Source organism: Vicia villosa, linkage group LG1, assembly GCF_029867415.1.
Source record: "Vicia villosa cultivar HV-30 ecotype Madison, WI linkage group LG1, Vvil1.0, whole genome shotgun sequence".
NCBI lineage: Eukaryota > Viridiplantae > Streptophyta > Magnoliopsida > Fabales > Fabaceae > Vicia > Vicia villosa.
In genome coordinates this window covers 204,343,722-204,362,722 of record NC_081180.1, presented here as the reverse complement: position 1 = coordinate 204,362,722, position 19,001 = coordinate 204,343,722, and the positions used below count along the sequence as shown (strand labels likewise).

Genomic DNA, 19,001 nt, shown 5'->3' with positions numbered 1-19,001 from the left:
TATCATATACCCGGTTATAGAGATTGAACCCCACCCTTATCTGGATTTACGGTCTCTCTATAATCTTTTCGATCGAATTCTGAGTTTCACCGCAGCTTCCAATTTTTTTCTCGAACTTCTCCGATCAATTTTTGGAACTGCTTTCTCTTTGTTCTTGCCTCTTTCTCCAAAACCATATTTCTCTTGACGGCTACGTATGCTTATGTTTGTTCTCCTGATATTTTTCCAATATTACTTAAACCAATAATCTAATATTTGTTTATATTCTAATAAACCAAATAATACTAATTCTCAAAACTCCTTGATGGGCCAATTAATCCACACCACCAAATTGCTATTCACCACACAACAGTTCAATCCAATTCACTTAAATAAAATAGTCCAATAAATAAATAATATTATTCTCAATATTATTTCTCCAGCATAACCAATCTTATTAATCTTCCGACCATCGACTAAAATCCGAATTTAACTTAATAAATCAAACACGCCTCTTAAAAATAATACCGACAAATCTAACTACTCCGATAAGTTCTCAACTTCTTCTAAATCCAATAATTAATTCCTTTAATAATTTAATTAATTAATTAAATTTGGGGTGTTATAGAGATCGCTTTGGTGAAAGTGGTTTGGTCGGGGGCTACCGAAGAGAGTATGACGTGGGAGTTGGAAAGCAAGATGCGGAAGTCTTATCCTGAGTTGTTTGTATGAGGTAAATTTTCGAGGACGAAAATATTCTAAGTGAGGGAGAGTTGTAACGGCCGTTTTATTTTTAATTATTTATTCTATTGTGTGTTTTATGAATTAATTGTTAATTATGTGATTAGTTGGTTTTATGTTATTTTGTGGGGTTTTAGCAATAATGTTTTAATGAGATTATTAGCTATTGGGCCTAATTTAGTGTTAGTGTTAGTAAGTGAGAGGTGTTAATTAAAGCCCATTAGAAATAATAAGAGAGTTAGTAAAAGTTAGGGTTTTAGGGGTTTTAGTTTCATAACACATAGAAGAGAAGAAATAGAAGAGAGAAGAGAAAGAAGGAAAGAGAAGAGGAACTAGGAAGAAACCCATTGAAGATAGAGTTGTCTTCAATCTAAACCAAGGTAAGGGTGGGGTTCTTTCATGATAAGGGATTCTATGATGATATGTTATGGTGGGTTTGATTCTATGCCTTGATATCCATGTTCTTCTATATTTGAAATTTTGATGTTTGATGATTTGTTGGAATTTGTTAGTATGGATGTGATAAATTGTGTGCAATTGATTGTATATGGGTATCAGATTGTTGTGTTTGTTGTGGGTTAAATCATTGGTACTAAAATAATGAGTTTTGGTTGTGAAATTGGGATTTTTGGAGGTTTGGATACAAAGGTTCGTATTTGGAAAAGTTGCAGATTTTTGTTTCTGGTTCAGCAGGAAATCGATTTACCAATGGGAGGAAATCGATTTGCTTTGCTCTATTTTCAATGTTTTGCTTCTGTTTCAGGATAAAATCAATTTTCCTATAAGGGGTAATCGATTTTCCTAGCTGCGTTTTTGATATTTTGCTTCTGTTTCAGCATGAAATCGATTTTCCTATGGGGGAAATTGATTTGATAGCTTAATTTTGTGAAAATATGCTACTGGACAAGGTGTAAATCGATTTACATGTTAGGGAAATCGATTTCACGCTGTTTGGTAACAATTTTGGAAAACTTTGAAAACTCATAACTTTTGACTAGGGTGTCCGTTTGACGCGCTGTTTGAACCTCATAAAAGCTTAAATCATTTCCTATCTAATGAAAATGATTTGAATAACTTTTGAAAACATTTTTTTGGATTGTATTGTCCTTATTTGGTGAAGTATTGGAAAGTTGATTAAGTGTGTATATATGTATGTCGTAAAGACGTGATTGAGAAGTGATGAATTACTATGATGGTAATGATGTAGTTGCTTCCACTGAAACCTTGGCATTGAGTTTATGTGACTGGGACGATGTTTTTGTGGATTATGTATGTTGTGTTTTTTTTTGTGAATGTGTATCATTGAGTCGCATTCCATTGCATTGTTTGAGGCGGCCTAAGTGGCAAATGTTTGAGACGGCCCAATGGCAATTGTTTGAGACGGGAGTTTTACTCCAATGGTACCAGATGCATACGAATAATCGTTGAGTCGCATAATGAGTCGTATTTTGTATGGTTATAAGATGAAGTGAATGTTGTTATGTGTTTGATGACATAATTGTGAACTTGAATACATTGTTATGATTGATTATTAATATTGTTGTTATGATGCAAGTTGCTTATATTGAGAGGTGTTGAAGTGTATATGATCTCATCTTGCTATAAATATTATCATACTTTCTTTTATACTGTTTGATATCTCACCCCCTTTCTTTTGTTTCGCCGTTGCCTTTATATTGGTAACGTGCAGGTGATTGAGATGAGTAGCCGTTATCGTTAGGCGCTTGAGTTGGTGTCATATGCTCTGATACGTAGCACTCGGGGCGATTAGCGTTTATTTGCTTTTGTTTATGACTATGTTGGGTTATTTGTTGTTTTACAGAGATGATTATGACTTGTTGTTTCTAAGTCAGACTAAGATGCTAAGTTGTGAAGCTTATGATTTTGATGTTATTCCGCTGCATTGTTATCAAAGTTGAATTGGTTTGATATTATTAATTGCTATGAGTTCTCCCTATCGATATGTGCTATGTGTCTATTATAATGAGCTGATTATGTAATCGGTTTCAGTTTAATAAATGTGACACTTCATGTCTATTTGGAATTTCCGCACTCTGATTTGTACTGTGAACGTTGGGTAGATTTTGGGGTGTTACATTAGATGCAATCATAACTATTGAGAAGGCAAGACTAAGACAGTGGACAAAACTTTGGATTGAGACTGACTGTGTCATGGTTGTTAAGGCTTTTTCAAATTCTAACCTAGTGTCGTGTAAAAATGTAATACTCAATATAGTGATGATTAAATATAAACTACTACCAAAATGACGGCATAATCTTAATTATAACTAATAAAGCAAGGTTATTCATGTCCCTAATTGTCTTTTTGCATATTAAATTATGGCTAATGCTAGAAAAAAAAGATAAATATTAATTGTTCTGATATCTAACTTATTACGGGTGCATTTTCAAAATTTAATATCATTGTTTGTTTTTAAGTTGTGATTTTGTTCTGCATATGACATTGTAAAAGAGTTCTTAGAGTTAGGTTTTAATATTTTTTCACTTTTATTTTGTGTACATGAAGACTTTGCAAAATAGTTCATATAGTTAAGTTTTAATTTTTTTTTAACTTGTATTTTTTAATACTTTTTAATTTTTATTTTGTGTATCGGAAAATTTTGCTAATAAATTATAATAGTTAATTTTTAATATTTTTTTAACTTTTATTTTGTGTACCAAAAAATTTTATAAAAAAAACTCTAAAATAAAAAATAATTTTGCAGAAAAAATATAAAATTTTAATTAATAAATTATTTATAGAAAGGCGAAGGCAGGGCCAGAGGCAGAAGAGAGCAACAGGATGATGTCCGGCTCACACAGTAGTGATGCCTGTGGTTTTTTTTATGTTTGTTTTTCTTGATGATGTATGTATGTTACTTATGTTACTTTGATAATGTATTCTACATTATGACCGACATTATTTATATGATGTATTATTTTTGGTTTACCTACTATTGTGTTTAAAATGCATTACTTTAAATTTACATTTTTGTAACCAAAATTTAGTTTTAGAATGAAATGAACATGATTTGAAAATATAGCATACTTTTTCGTAGGTGCATCTACGGAACACTCTGTTTTCACCACGACTTCATTAACTGAAATCATTTGCTTTTAAACTATACTGTACTATTTTTTTAATGCTTCCGTAGATGTATCTACGGAAGAAAACACATTTTTTTGAAAATATAGTTACTTCCGGATGTGCATCTACAGAATCGGGACAAAATTAAAATTTTGCGTGGTGTGTAAAAGATCTAGGGGTGTGTGTATTGATAAATTGTCTTAAGTAAAATATCATAGGGATTAGGGGATATGGAGTAAAGTTTTCTCACTTATCTAGTTAGGCCTCTTAGGGCATCTCCATTACTAAAACAATATATAATTAATTTTTTTTTCTCACTTACCCTCTTTTCTTATTTTCTTTATTGCTCCCATTTCAAAAAATATAATAATAATTTGACGAAAAATAATTTTTAAAAGTCAAAGTATATTACTAATAAAATTAATTAATACAATACATATATTTAAAATAACACATAAAGACTGTATTAATCAAAAAGATATACACTTTCAATGTTAGGATGCTAGAACCCTAAACCTAATAAAACTATGAAAAAACTGTAAAACTAAGAGAAAGATAAAACTAAGCTATACAAATTAAACTTCATTTCTTTTCATTGATATTTCAAATGTGTCAAAGACACTACATTATATAACCTCCATAATGAATAATAAAACTAAAAGCCCAAATACAATTAAAGCCCAATACTAATAATAATAATAATACTAATAATAATACTAAGAATAATAATAGTAATAATATATCACTCTAGCATCCTAACATCCAACAAATTACCAAAATATAATACAGAAAATCCTATTCTATAGCATGCCTTTAAAATCTTGTCGTTTATCAGATAACAACCACACTCTAGAGATGAGAGTAAGCATTGGTTAGAGATTCGTGTAATTAACTTTTATAAATACATCATCACATTATCAAATTGCATTTTGTCTCCACTCTAGAAATGAACAACATCATTTCCACAACATGTTTGTTCCTTCTCCTTCTTCCATTAACCTCATGCACTACCAAAAACAAACAGGTTTTCATTTTTCTACTACTACTTCTTCTCTTAACTTTTTCTTATTGAAGTTTCATGATGTTAAGGTTTTTTGTTTTTTTTTTTTTGGATTTTTCTCATAGGTTTATCTTGTTGAATTTGAAGAAAACACTAATGAAGATAAAACACGGCATGAAATAGAGACTGCACATCACTCTTATTTGCTTTTGGTGAAAGAAACTGAGGAAGATGCTAAGGCTTCACTTCTTTATAGCTACAAGCACACTTTCAATGGCTTTGCAGCATTACTTACACCAAATGAAGCCAATGATCTCTCTGGTAATTAATAAAGTTAAATTTGATAATTAATTTAATTTCTCTCACTTTTTCTACTTTTTGTAACTATGAAAATTATTAACATGAAACAGGAATGGAAGGAGTGGTGTCTGTGAGAAAGAGTGAGAGAAAGATATACTCATTGCATACCACTAGGTCATGGAAGTTTGTAGGGTTAGATAGGTCATTTGATTCTTATGAGGAAAAATCCAATGAAACAAATGGAGATTTATTGGCCAAAGGAAAATATGGGCAAGATATTATAGTAGGAATGATTGATAATGGTAAGTTATTACATTAATTTTATTCAATTCAACTTATAAATAATGTATTATATATTCACATGGTTTATAAGTACCACCAACTTGTTTACAAAGAAAATATTACATTACTGCTGCCAAGGATCGAACCCTGGATCAACAGCCTACACCCGCTCAGTCAGCAAGTGCCAACTGAGCTACCCCATCCACCCTAGTACAAACCATATCTAGTTTCTACTTAAAAAAAGAAATTTGCAAGACAAGTCATGTGTATTTTTCCTTCCATATGTATATAGGTGTATGGCCAGACTCAAAGAGCTTCAGTGATGAAGGGATGGGACCTGTTCCACAAAAATGGAAAGGAGTGTGCCAAAATGGAACTGATTTTGATTCATCTAATTGCAATAGGTGAGCCATATTTTTCTTTATAATTTTTCATTTGAACTTCTACTACAATTTTTCTTCTATCATATTATTAAATTTTATTAAATTTTATTAAATGCATATTTCTATTTTTTAACTGGTTGATTTATAAATATCAATAATTTATTTATATTAATTAAAAATAGAAATATATGTTGTCATTAGATATTGAACTCTACACTAGTAGTTTTCACTCATTTAATTCAATCAACACATATTATTTGAGTTATTTAACTCACTCAAAAAATTTATATTTGTTTATATAATAACATTTAATTTTAAATTAATTAATTTTGTAAAATTGAATCAGATTAAAAATAAATTGAAGAAACAATAATTTATGATTTAATTCATTAAGTGTGTGTTTGATTTTCGGTGATAAAAAATAATTTTATATTAATTAATTTTTTAAAATAAATTTTAGGCTACATTACAGTTTTGGTCCCACTGTTTTGGTATTTTTCAAGGTTTTAGTCCCCCATTTTCTTTTTAAACAGTTTTGGTCCTCATCCCAATTTTGATCCAACTGTTCATGTACTATTCATGTATTGTTCATGTACGATCATGCACTGTTCATGTACGGACCATGCACTGTTCATGAACAAAATTGGGATGGGGGATCAAAACTGTTTAAAAAGAAAATGGGGGGAGCAAAACCGTGAGAATACCAAAACAAGGGGACCAAAACTATAACTTAGCCTAAATTTTATTTAAAATTTAGTTGAATATAAAATAACTTATATTTTGATATATTTAGGAAAAGGTGGGCCAAATAAAAAACTTTATATAAAAATCATGTTTGAGTTAAAAAGTTATAGATTTCAGTATTAAATTAATTCAACTTTGGATTTAAAGTAAAATCTATTCAAAATTAATCAAACATGTTAAAATTTAGCTATAAATGTCAATATAAAACTGATCAAACAATAAATGTCAATATAAAACTCAATTATATAAATAAAAGCTTCAATTTCTAAATTTAAGTTGCAATCAATTCTATAGATTTTAACAAAAATAATTTTATTTGAAAAAAAATTAAGCATATCAAAACAATTATATATTGATTAAAATAAGTTTTTGCTATATTGATTAAAATAAGTTTTTGCTCATTTAAAAGTGGAACCACTATTTATAAGGAATTTGCTTTATGGGTCTTCTTCATTAAGGTTAGTTTCTTTTGAAATTAAAAAACAAGGTTGGTCCATTTTATTTCCTAAACAAACTTCATTTATATATTTCTTTTGTTATTTTTTATTTGTTAGAAATTATGTCCAAAATGAAAACAGGATAATTGTCTTTTGAAATGAAAGTTATTTCATTAAACTTTAGAACCTTTGAATAGGCTTCTTTCTTAGATACTAACCAACATAATTAGTAGTTTCTCTTTCTAATTACTATTATAATATTGTACTGAATATTATTTATTAACTTGAACATTACGAAAGCAAAAGTTCCTTTCACTATCTGTTGCATAAATTATGAACATGTCATATTCATGGTATATAAATATTCATACACTTAGGAAAATGTGTAGAGAACAATATCCATTATATCCTTACATGGTAAAAAGGACTTAATTTTAAAGGTGAAATATTGTATACATCATCAAAAGTTGCTAAGAATTATATTTTTTAATCAATAAATTTGCAGAATAAATGTTAAGAACAAGTTAGACAAGAGTTCCTAAGAATCAATTGCTTCTTAGAATATTAGAAATTGGGTTAGACCCTCCCTTTACAAGTTTATAGAAGTTAAAGTCATGAATAAGGTTTTAAATAACGGCCGTAGTTGTGTAAAGAGTACTTTCGTGATTTCAATCAGTATATATATGTTGCGACACTGAATGCAGTCATCGCAGTTTAAATTAACAAGGTCGATATCAGCATTTTTGGTAAAGTTTTATCGTGACCGATTTTGCCGTGATTATCGGTTTTATAATACCTTGGTCATGACATACACATACATAAGGTGAATTAGACACAATGATAGAGACCAAAGAAAGCATTTTCTGGACCAGCTTTCACATTATGTGGTGTTATTATATTCTGAATAGGATACATCTATAGAGAGTTTATTCGTTTAAAAAACTTTTGTCCTTTTGACTTGATTGTTTTTGGCTTCTTTTATTCTCTCATCTCGTGAGTCCCTACCCTATATTCTCCTTTTGCTATTCAAGACACAAGACCATGTCTATTCCATTTTTTAACTTGTTTCTTTTAGGTTCTGTCACTTCCTTTTCTCTCAGCTTTTGTGATACTCCATATCTCATTTAGTCTATATAGAGATGATTGAATTGAAGGAAAAATATAATGGTATGGTCCAATTATTGAAGAAATATACTGAAAACGGTCAACGAATGATAAAATATCCAAAACATATGCACGAGAAAGAGAGAGAAAGTTTGTAAGATAAAACATTTTTTGTCAGTGGAAATTTGGATTTTAGACTGATACAAATTATGTTTCTCTCTGACAAGTCATGCCTTGCTTCCTCGTGATGTTATTGGTTGTGTCTTGTGTGTGCTTTTTCATATTATATTAAGAAATTAGTATTTTGATTAAGTACTAGTATATATCAAGAAGATTTTTGGTCTAAGTAGTATCTAAACTATGATTTTAAGTTGAGGTTACAACCATGACGTTGCGATTGTGCTCATTGCGATTGTTATAATTATAACGTACCCTGTGTTCATTGTGACGTCAATTATAATTAAGAAGAGTTTGAAATATATTTTTAATTACGATTTTTAGCAGTAAATTGAGTTTTGATTTTTAATGAAATTATTGAAAACTTAAGTGAAGTAACTTGTTTGATGCAGTTTTTAATGTAAAATGACTCGTGATTTCAAACCATACTGCAATTGTGCTCTGGTATGATTGCGGAAACTACCGTATCACCAATATTACAGACCATAATTTAAAATCATGATCCGGACATCATAACAAAATCTGAGCTTTGGCTGGTCTATGAATTTTGTAGAAAAAAATCGATTTCATTAGAAACAGAGTGGATAAGCGGAAAAAAACCCAAAATTTAAAAACGGCGACAGATATTCAAAAATAATACAAAGTTTGAGAGCGGGGTTGGAGGCAGTTTTAGAAGGCAAGAAAGAGATGGTAATGCTGAAAAACCACTCCTTTCTCGCTTTATTGTCATACCTAGTAATATCAAGTATCAATTAATCAGTTGAATCATTAAGTGGATTATAAACATTAATTTGTTATCAAGAAATATTAGTCTAAGTAACATTTCTTTTCTATGCAGAAAGATAATTGGAGCAAAGTACTACTTGCAAGGTTATGAAAGTATCTATGGTCCTTTAAACGAAACAGATGATTACAAATCAGCTCGTGACAAAGACGGTCACGGAACACACACGTCATCAATAGTAGCAGGGCGAGCAGTTCCTAATGCATCAGCACTCGGAGGCTTCGCCAGGGGCACAGCCATTGGCGGAGCCCCACTAGCCCGCCTTGCAATATACAAAGCATGTTGGGCGATAAAAGGAAAACCAAAAAACGAAGGAAATGTTTGCACAAACATCGATATGCTTAAAGCTATAGATGATGCAATTGAGGATGGTGTTGATGTTATAAGTATATCTATTGGGTTTCCTGAGCCAGTGAAATATGATGATGATGTTATTGCTAAGAGTTCTTTACAAGCTGTTAGGAAAAACATTGTTGTTGTTTGTAGTGCTGGAAATGCTGGTCCTGTTCCTCATAGTTTGTCTAATCCTGCTCCTTGGATTATTACTGTTGGTGCTAGTACGGTTGATCGTTCCTTTGTTGCTCCGATTAAGCTTAGCAATGGCACAATCATTGAGGTAAATTTCAACTTCATTTCAAAAATTGATTGAGAAGTGTTTAAAACATGTTAATCTTCAATTACATGTTTGGTCTGCAACCACATTAAGATGGTTTCAAAAATTGATTGAGAAGTGTTTGAATCACGTGAATCTTCAATTACATGTTCGGTCTGCAACCGCATTAGAAACTCCGTCAGATGGTTTCAAAAATTGATTGAGAAGTGTTTGAATCATGTTAATCTTCAATTACATGTTCGGTCTGCAACCGCATTAGAAACCGCATCAGATGATTTCATAGTAGAGTGACATTGTGGTGCCACTTTATGTGTCAAAATATAAAGTTATGTAACGCAATGTGTGTCGCCATTTCAACCAATATAATTGGTGCACATATTGCATGATGTAAATTTCTTGAAATTGAGTTCGATTCCAATTTAAAAAGTTCTGTTTGAACTTGAATTAACTTTTAACTTTTAATGATTAATTACAGGGAAGATCCATTACTCCATTCCACAAAGAATACATTTTTCGTCCATTAGTTCTAGCCAATGATGTTGAATATGAAGGCATAACAAGTGCAAATTCTTCAGGGTACATTTCACTATTACTAATTTTACCTCTTATATGTCTGTAAATCTTAGTTAAATTGACAAAAGCCGTATTGTCACCAGAGTTCGAACCTTGGCTCTCACTAGTTCGAGTCCTAACTCTCACTGTTGTATGTATGAGTTTCGGGTTGCCATGACCACTTCGTCTACAAATCAAATTTTTTACCTCGTATATATATATATATATATATATATATATATATATATATATATATATATATATATATATATATATATATATATATATTGTATTTATACTATTAGCTAATGATAAATCTAATTAAAAGGTTATCTCTTTATTTAATCATTTCATGATGCAGGTTTTGTCTAGACAATACTCTTGATCCTATCAAAGTAAAAGGGAAGATAGTTTTGTGTATGAGAGGGATAGGTGGAAGATTGAAAAAAGGGTTGGAAGTTGAAAGAGCTGGTGGTTTTGGTTTCATACTTGGGAACAATAAAACTTATGCAAATGATTTAGCTTCTGATCTTCATTTCATTCCAGCCACTGCAGTTACCTATGAGAACACCTTAAAACTTATTCAATATATTAATTCTACCCTTAATCCAATGGCACAACTTTTGCCTGGAACAACTGTGTTAGATACAAAACCAGCACCCTCTATGGCCTTGTTCTCTAGTAGAGGTCCTAACGTAATTGACCCTAACATTCTAAAGGTAATTAATTCCATCGACACATTTTTCGTAATATGTATTTCAACTCCGTGCAATTATGCAATCAGCAGTATTGATGGCCGTTGAATCAAAGATTAGACGGTTTTAAATTTAACAAGGATTTTGATATTTAGGCTGTCTGATCTTTTATTCAACGGCTATTGAGGTGGCTGATAGCAAGTTATGTAATACCAACACCTCTGAATAAAGGTGTGCAATGTCGATGTGTTAGTGTCGTGTCTGTGTTTGTGTTAGTATTATATGTAACCTTTCAATTGCTTTGTGGAAATTTTCAGCCTGACATAACAGCACCAGGCGTAGACATATTGGCAGCATGGACAGCTGAAGATGGACCTACAAGAATGACTGATCATGATAAACGAGTTGTTAAGTACAATATCTTCTCAGGAACATCAATGTCTTGTCCTCATGTTTCTGCTGCATCTGTTCTTCTCAAAGCCATGCACCCTACTTGGACTCCTGCTGCTATTAGGTCTGCCCTAATGACTTCAGGTAAATTCAGTATAACCATATGACGATTACATTTAAATCATTCATTTTTTCAAATTATAATCAATGTCGACGTGTCCGTGTCAGTTTCGTGTCTGTGTCAGAGTCGGTTTTTCATAATATATTTTTTATTATTCTTGCAGCAAAAACAACAGACAATACAGGAAACCCTATAACAGATGAAACAGGAAACCCTACAACACCTTTTGCAATGGGTTCAGGTCACTTCAACCCTAAAAGAGCATCAAATCCCGGACTCATTTACGATGCATCCTTCAATGATTATCTTCTTTACCTTTGTAATCTCAAATTAACACAAAACATAAGCATAACATATACTTGTCCAAATCCATTACCTCAACCATTTGATCTCAATTATCCATCAATACAAATCCATAAACTCAATTACACCAAGACTATAAGAAGGACAGTGACCAATGTTGGTAGAAGCAAATGTGTTTACAAGTTTATTTCAAAGCCACCAAAGGAATTTACCATGAAAGCCACTCCTAGTGTTTTGAAATTTACATATGTTGGACAGAAAAGGAATTTTGTCATCACAGTGACAGAAAATAGAGATGAGTTAGCAAGTGAGAGTGATTCTGAGAAGTACTTTTTTGGATGGTATAGTTGGACTGATAGATATCATGTTGTGAATAGTCCAGTGGCAGTGTCTTTTCAATAAGAAATGTATTCTTGTACTCTTTATATTAGTAATTATTCTGAGAAATTATTGGAGAATTATTAGAGAGGAATGGGAGACAAGATCACAAATAATTAGATAGGATAAAGATTTTAGTATTATTTTTAGCATTTATATTAGGCATTGTTTGAGCCCATTTTTTTACTTGTCTAATGATGAAGTGTGATAGTATTGTTACTTTTTGATGCTTTGGATGATGGAGGTGTTTAGATTATTTTAAGTTTATATTATTATGATTTATGATGTAACCAACTGTTTAAGTGTTTGAAGACTTGAAAAAGCAATTTATAAGCTATTTTCCATTTATGGAAAATTCATCCTTATTTCTCTTTGATTCTAAAATTGTTAATGCACAAATTCTTGTCATACAAGCCAACAAGTAGTGGGTCTAAGGAAAGCGGTTAGACTCATCAAGATTCAAATTGTAATTGAAACAAATATTATATCCGGTGTTTAGTAAGTCTCAATAAAAATTATATGAATTCTATAAAAAAATTGTGTTACAAATATTCTTTGAATAAGGGCTTAATTAAACTACCCAAAGATAAATTAGATTATATAATGATAGTGGAGTGAGTGAACTTTCCAATGTGGTGGTCGAGTGATTTCTACGCTTAGGTTAATGAATGAATGAGAAAATAATTTGAGTATACGAATGAATGAATTTCTAGAATAACATGTGTTGTACTTTATATAAGGCGGGCGGTTAAAAATCGTCTCCATCAAATTCGGTGCCTCATGCAAGTGGTCGTGTGATCCGATCCAACGATGGAATGTGTGCTGGAGGCCGAAATTATGTGTTCTCCGCTAGGTGAGATCTCACAAGTTCCACACGCTTTTCTATGTGATAGTTGTTATTGGGTCTTTCAATGTAAGCTTTGTCAACGTCTAGAGGAATTAACTTGCCACCCCCCCTTTTTAGACCTGCCACCCCCCAATTTTTAGAGAATTTCTTTACCCACCTCCTTACTTTCTTGGTCACCCATGGTGAAATCTCCAAAATACCCCCTGTTTCGGAAATGCATTTCCGAAAACGTGTTTTTTTTTATGAAAAAAAACTGATTTCGGAAATGTACATCCGAAATAATGTTTTTTTTCAGAAAATGGGTGAATTTGGAAGTGCATCTCCGAATTCACCCCCTTGGAAGAATTCGGAAATGTACTTCCGAAATAAGGTCTGGACAGAAGAAAAATAACAAACACCAACGATTCGATTTATTTAACGGATGTAGATTACATCGATCACATTACATAAGATTAAAGTTACATATTGTTAAACATGGGTAGGTGAGGATGAGTCAACATTTTGATAAATTCGGCCCCCGATCTTTGAAGTTTCGCATCCAACTCGATCGGACCCTTCGAAGAAAATCGGTCGAAAGTTGTCCATAAAACCGCTAAATCTTCGTCGTTCTTGATCTCAAAAGGTGTGAACTCAACGTCTCCGTCGTCGTTAAGCGATGGCGAACGGTACTCGAGCTTGACAACCTTTCGATTTTCCGGATATTGCAATAGCGTGTTGAGGGACGTTATCAAGTCTGCAAACGGCGTGTCGCGCAAGAAGCGGAATTGGAACGGCATCGGGTAGCCACTGGTGAAGTAGACGAATGCTAGGTGGGGGTAGGTTTGTGTCATTTGTGTTTTGTGGTGTGAAGAGGATGAAGAAGAGTGTGTTGTATTTATAGACTTATTGGAGTAATAATGGCCCAACAAACCTTATCCTGCATTCAGTGGAAGTTTCGGAAATGAACTTCCGAAATTAGGCTGAAAACAAGTATATTTCGGAAGTTCATTTCCGAATTATGCAGAAACAAAGGTGAATTTTGCATTTTGTGCATTGCATTCTATTTTGTGTTAACTATACCAAAAGCATTCAAAATAGGCATAAAATAGGCAATGACAACATAAAACATACTTATATTATATATGTATTGAATCAGTCCGATTTTACATGGTAAACGAAAATACATACAAAAAAGACACGCACTAGTCATTACAAACAAAAAACGGCCCGGTAAAAACTAAAAGTCGCCGAACAAATCGGTGGCGCCTAAATCTAAAATAGGTATGTTCTTCGACCGCTCTCTATTTTGCTCACGCTCTTGGCTCATCATTTCTTCAAACTCCGCCATTCTTGAAAAGAAAGGATCCGGCCAAGTCTCCGCCTCATTTGAATGACGTGTCATCCATTGACAAGAAGTAGCCGGTATAGGACACCCCGGTTTCAAAAAAACTTGCACGAAGTGCCGCGATCTTAGATGCCCGATGCATATGATGCGGCTCGACGTGTCCAATGGCAGTCGACTATGAAGTGGAAAGAATGTCTCACATAGTCCAAATCTCGTCAAATCGACACACACCCGATCATATGCACTTGCTATTAGATGGCCCATATCGGCGAATGACATCCACTTTGAAACCGGAGCGATACCGGTAAGTGATGGAACAAGTGAATCATGGAGTTTCTCAAAGTTTTCTTGATTTTCATATAGTCGGTCGTAGATGTCCCGATGCGAAGTCAACTCCGAAAGAAGTTCCCGTCGAATTAAAGTGTGATTTTCTTCCCCTTTACCGAGCAGACCCGCAACGACCCGATATCCACAATTGTCGTCGCCTCCAACATCAACTATGTTATCGATATATTTGTGCATAAAAAGTGGCATCTCATCAATGTAGATAATGGGTGATTTTTTGATCGGCGGTGTGCGAGGTAGCTTCGAAATATGGGCTCCTTTGTTACCACTACACTTGGACTTCGGTGTCGGTGAATCCGGGAACAATGCATCAACATGTTCAAAGTAGGAAGGAGATCGTTTTGTTGATGTGTCTTCTTGTGTATTTTTGGACTTTTTCGGTGCACCTTTCGTTTTAACCGATTGAGATGGCGGTTTCAAATCGGTGGTCTCCGGAAATGCAATTTTTCGTAATTGTTCTTTTATGTGCATTTTCATTGTATCATCCGCTTTAGAAAACTTATCCATTATCACTTCCAACTCGTCGGAGATGGTGATTTTGGAATCATTTTCTTTCGGCGGATCAAAATCATCAAAACGAAGCTTCTTCCAATGGTTGATTACCTCATCCATGCTTATCGGTGAATTCAACTTCATTTTTTTAGAAAGTATACAAGCACATGGAAGGCCGTATGTCTTTCTAATGGTGCACCCACATTTAGAACTATCCGGACCCGTAGTCTCCGCCCGCTTCTCTTCATGAAACATAAAATTCAAATTCGAACGGGATATGTTGTAAATCAATTGGGAGAATAGAAGTTGGCCCTTAAACCGATGTTCCATAACCGTCTTGCTCCGACCGAACGATGTTTGAATTTCATTGTGTTGGTTTTGGAGCATTTGGTTCACGGTGTCCCATCCCCGACACAAATCTCCCTTGCTATCACCCAACCACCTCTTCAAGACTGCATGTGCGGATTCAACTCGGTTAGTCGTGGTGCAACCAAGATGTCTTACTCGATTCGTCCAAGCACAAACAACTTTTTCCTTTACTTTGTCAAGGATGGTGGATTCGACATAATGACAAAAGTCTTAATGGAAACGCACAAAGACCTAAAGTGTACCAATTTCTCGGTATACACCTCTTCGGAGTGTGCATCTAAAATCTCCCTCCATGCGGCCATAATCCTATCCACCAAAACACCGGCTTTGATAACTTTACCGTTTTCATCCGGCCTATCTTTTGTCCCAACCGCGGGTTTGAGCTTACTTCTCATGTTGCAAGTTATGTCATATCGGCAAAGTAATGCGGTCGATGTCGGGAAGACGGTATCGACCGCATTCATAAAAGCATTGTCCCGGTCGGTAGCAATGACATTTGGCATAACCTTTTGATCAACCAACAAAGACTTGCATATTCCCAAAGCCCATGTAAATTTATCTTCTTTTTCACACTCCAAAAAAGCAAACCCGACCGAATATGTCTTGTAAGTCGAGGTCACACCGACAATCTCTAGAAGAGGAAGCCTATACTTGTTGGTCTTGTACGTCGAATCCATCATAAGAACGGTTGGAAATGTGTTAAACAATTTGATACTTTCGGAATGAGTCCAAAAAATGTCACGCACCGTAACTTTGTCCTCGGACGTTTGGAAGCTTGACACGTATTGGTTATCGCCTAATAGTTTCAAAAGTTGTTGCATTTCCGACCGAGGACCCATTTTCAAGACTTTAAGATTGTGTCGTTCATTGTAAACTTGCTTGAAATTTGAAATGCTATCCGGTTTTTTACGCTTCAAATCGGCAAGTATGTTGCGAGGCGCCACTTTGACTATCGTTAAATCTGAAATCACATTCTTCTCTTCGTGGGACAAACGACACGCCATTGGATGCCCGTGTAACTTGGCATCCAAGGCATGATTATGAATTCCACAAATGACGGTTAAACGCCACAAATCATCAACCCTCCGAGTCGCGCGGAACTTAAACGGACACCCACACTTTCTCGATCCCGTATCTTCGTGTTTTAACACCCGGTTTGTTTGTACATAACTCCCACCCCGCTCGCAATTCAAAATGACAAAAGCTTTCTGTCTACTATTTCCATTGTCAGACCTTAAAATAACAATTCCAAATCCAAGTTTACTAGCTTCATTACGAACCCAATCAAGCAATTGTTCACGACTACCGAAGCTCCGATCATTTGTAAATTGTTGTCGTACATCAACCGCATTGATCATAGATTTAACATCGATAACCGGATCGTTATTAACGTTGACAACTTCCGGAACTACTACGTCATCGTCGACAATGTTGTCCGGATGCACCATACCTAACATATGCAAAAATTAGCAAAATTGGCCAAAACTGTTTTTTTACTGCCAGGGCTTATTTCGGAAGTACATTTCCGAAATTTGTTAGGTAACCTATTTCAGAAATGTACTTCCGAACCATCGCAGTTTTCAGCAGAAATTTCTTCAATCAATGTAGTGAAATAAGGGATGAAACCTCAAATTGTAGCTTTCTAAGTTCCCTTTAACGTGATCAACGGTTTGAAACTTGATTTGGAGACGGAAAATAGATTGAGATTGATTGAGTTTTGGAGAGGGTTTGGAAGAGTTTTGGAGAAAAATGATGAAATAGTGAAGGAAGGAAAATTGTATATGCAGATTTATTTTCGGAAATGAACTTCCGAAATATTACCTGATTGTAAAAAATAACGTATTTTTTGAATTTTCATGCATTTCGGAAATGCATCTCCGAAAACACCAATTTTTTGGTGTTTTCGGGAATGCATTTCCGAAGTCTAAAAAAATCTTCGGAGATGCATCTCCGAAGCATGGGCAAATGGGGGATTTCGCTGGGGGTGACCCCCATAGGGAGGTGGGTAAAGAAAAAATGTGAGAAAAAAAGAATTTCCGAAACAAATTTTCACTATGCATCACAAAATTTCTGGTACGAATTATCAAAAATTGAGTTAATTTGGAATTTCCGGTACACCATACCGAAAATTTAGTTTATTTGAAGCTTCCGGTATACCGAAATTTTGAAATTTCAGGTATACCGGAAATTTCAAATAAACTAAATTTCCGGTATATTTCAATTTTTTGTTTTTTAAACGGTTGAGATTTTGCCGACACTTTTGGAGGGACCTGATTGTACCGACACATTTGTTGATGGCATAATGAAGTGTCTGATTCGTCCAGAGTCTTTCGTCATATCCCCGAATGGAAGATGAAAGGATGATGTCTTCGGGTGCCATCTCTCTACAAAAGCTGAAAATAGAGGGGCGTCCAGCATCGTCAGGAAGCAACTAGCAAAGTCCAACAAATGGAACTCCCGAACGATCCTCGCCACCTCCTTAGGCATCGATCCCTCGGGAAAGTTCCTCAACTTCGACCCGTGAGAAGTGACCTTCAGCACTGGACGCTCCTGGAACAAAAAAATACAATTAAAAAATACAATTAAAACACAATAGTATAAATCAAATTGCATAATAAAAATTAAGCTATGTTACATACCTCGCTCTGCCATATCCTAAAAGCGACATGATCAGCATAGCCTGTCAAAACGGACCTGTCAGAAGGTCCTACTAGAAAAGCCTCATCAGTGTGTGTTGCACCCCAAAATTTTCCCACCTATTTATAACCTGAAAGAGGTTTCACACCCCACCCATGTGAATAATTCATATAGGTCATGATCCAATGCATGCATTCATATCATTGTTATTGTTCAAAAGTTGACAAAAAAAGGCTTCTATTGTGAAATTCTGGATTGAAAGAACAACATCTGGGGTTTCAACTGATTGATATACCTTCACCAGTATCCTCAGGAATCAGGATTTCATAATCCTCAATTCAAGGCATTGAGTGGAGGGTATAAGTCCCAAGTTCACCTGGTCTCTCAAAATCAGGATTTTTTGGCCAAAGTCAAACAATTGACTTTTGGATGTTTTGGTAAAAAATCAGGTCAATGTCCACATGTTGACTTTTGGTGAAAAATTGAATGAGAAAATATTATTGGAAACAATTAAAATCAAAGTTTAATCAAAATTGCCATTTTTGGGAAAAGTAGTTAAAATGTGAAACTGCCAAAAAAGGAAAGTTCTATACTTAGAATTTTTTAGAGAAAATTGAGGATTGCTAAGCTGCTGACTTCAGGGCTGATTTACACGTGTCTCCAGGCCTTGTTTCAAGATGAGCTCAACATTAAAAATACTCCATTCATGGCCCTCTACAAATTTGTAGTTGAGAGTTTTTGTAGTAGAGGCTTGTATGAAAAGATATGGCTTGAAGAAAATGGAGTTTCAAAAGTAAAACACATTTAGAAACAAGTTTACTACTTTTATTAATGAGGGCATATAGTACATGAATGAAAGGGCATAACGAATTGCAAGGGATCAGGTATGTGTGGCTTAGTGCCCGTGTACAAGCCT

General features: G+C 34.0%; 1 protein-coding gene across 2 annotated transcripts; it reads left to right on the top strand.

Annotated features, from left to right (window-relative positions):
* Positions 1 to 4,677: 4,677 nt before the first annotated feature.
* On the top strand, positions 4,678 to 12,425 carry LOC131644819 (subtilisin-like protease SBT5.6). Of its 2 annotated transcripts, none has more exons than XM_058915413.1 (9): positions 4,678 to 4,832; positions 4,934 to 5,129; positions 5,219 to 5,410; positions 5,683 to 5,794; positions 9,074 to 9,635; positions 10,108 to 10,208; positions 10,546 to 10,903; positions 11,197 to 11,413; positions 11,554 to 12,414. In XM_058915413.1, exons 1-9 carry the CDS (start codon positions 4,755 to 4,757, stop codon positions 12,093 to 12,095), a joined length of 2,358 nt encoding a protein of 785 aa, XP_058771396.1. In that variant the 5' UTR covers positions 4,678 to 4,754; the 3' UTR covers positions 12,096 to 12,414. The 2 variants fall into 2 exon arrangements, with proteins under 2 accessions (XP_058771396.1, XP_058771397.1); XM_058915414.1 differs by having other exon boundaries at positions 4,738 to 4,832; positions 4,956 to 5,129; positions 11,554 to 12,425.
* Positions 12,426 to 19,001: the final 6,576 nt, after the last annotated feature.

What these genes read in the sequence shown, in the direction of transcription:
- LOC131644819 (XM_058915413.1), top strand. Translation starts at nt 4,755, where the DNA reads ATGAACAACATCATTTCCACAACATGTTTGTTCCTTCTCCTTCTTCCA. An exon ending in GCACTACCAAAAACAAACAG is followed by an intron (nt 4,833 to 4,933) that starts GTTTTCATTTTT and finishes TTTTTCTCATAG; the next exon opens with GTTTATCTTGTTGAATTTGA. An exon ending in AGTAGGAATGATTGATAATG is followed by an intron (nt 5,411 to 5,682) that starts GTAAGTTATTAC and finishes ATATGTATATAG; the next exon opens with GTGTATGGCCAGACTCAAAG.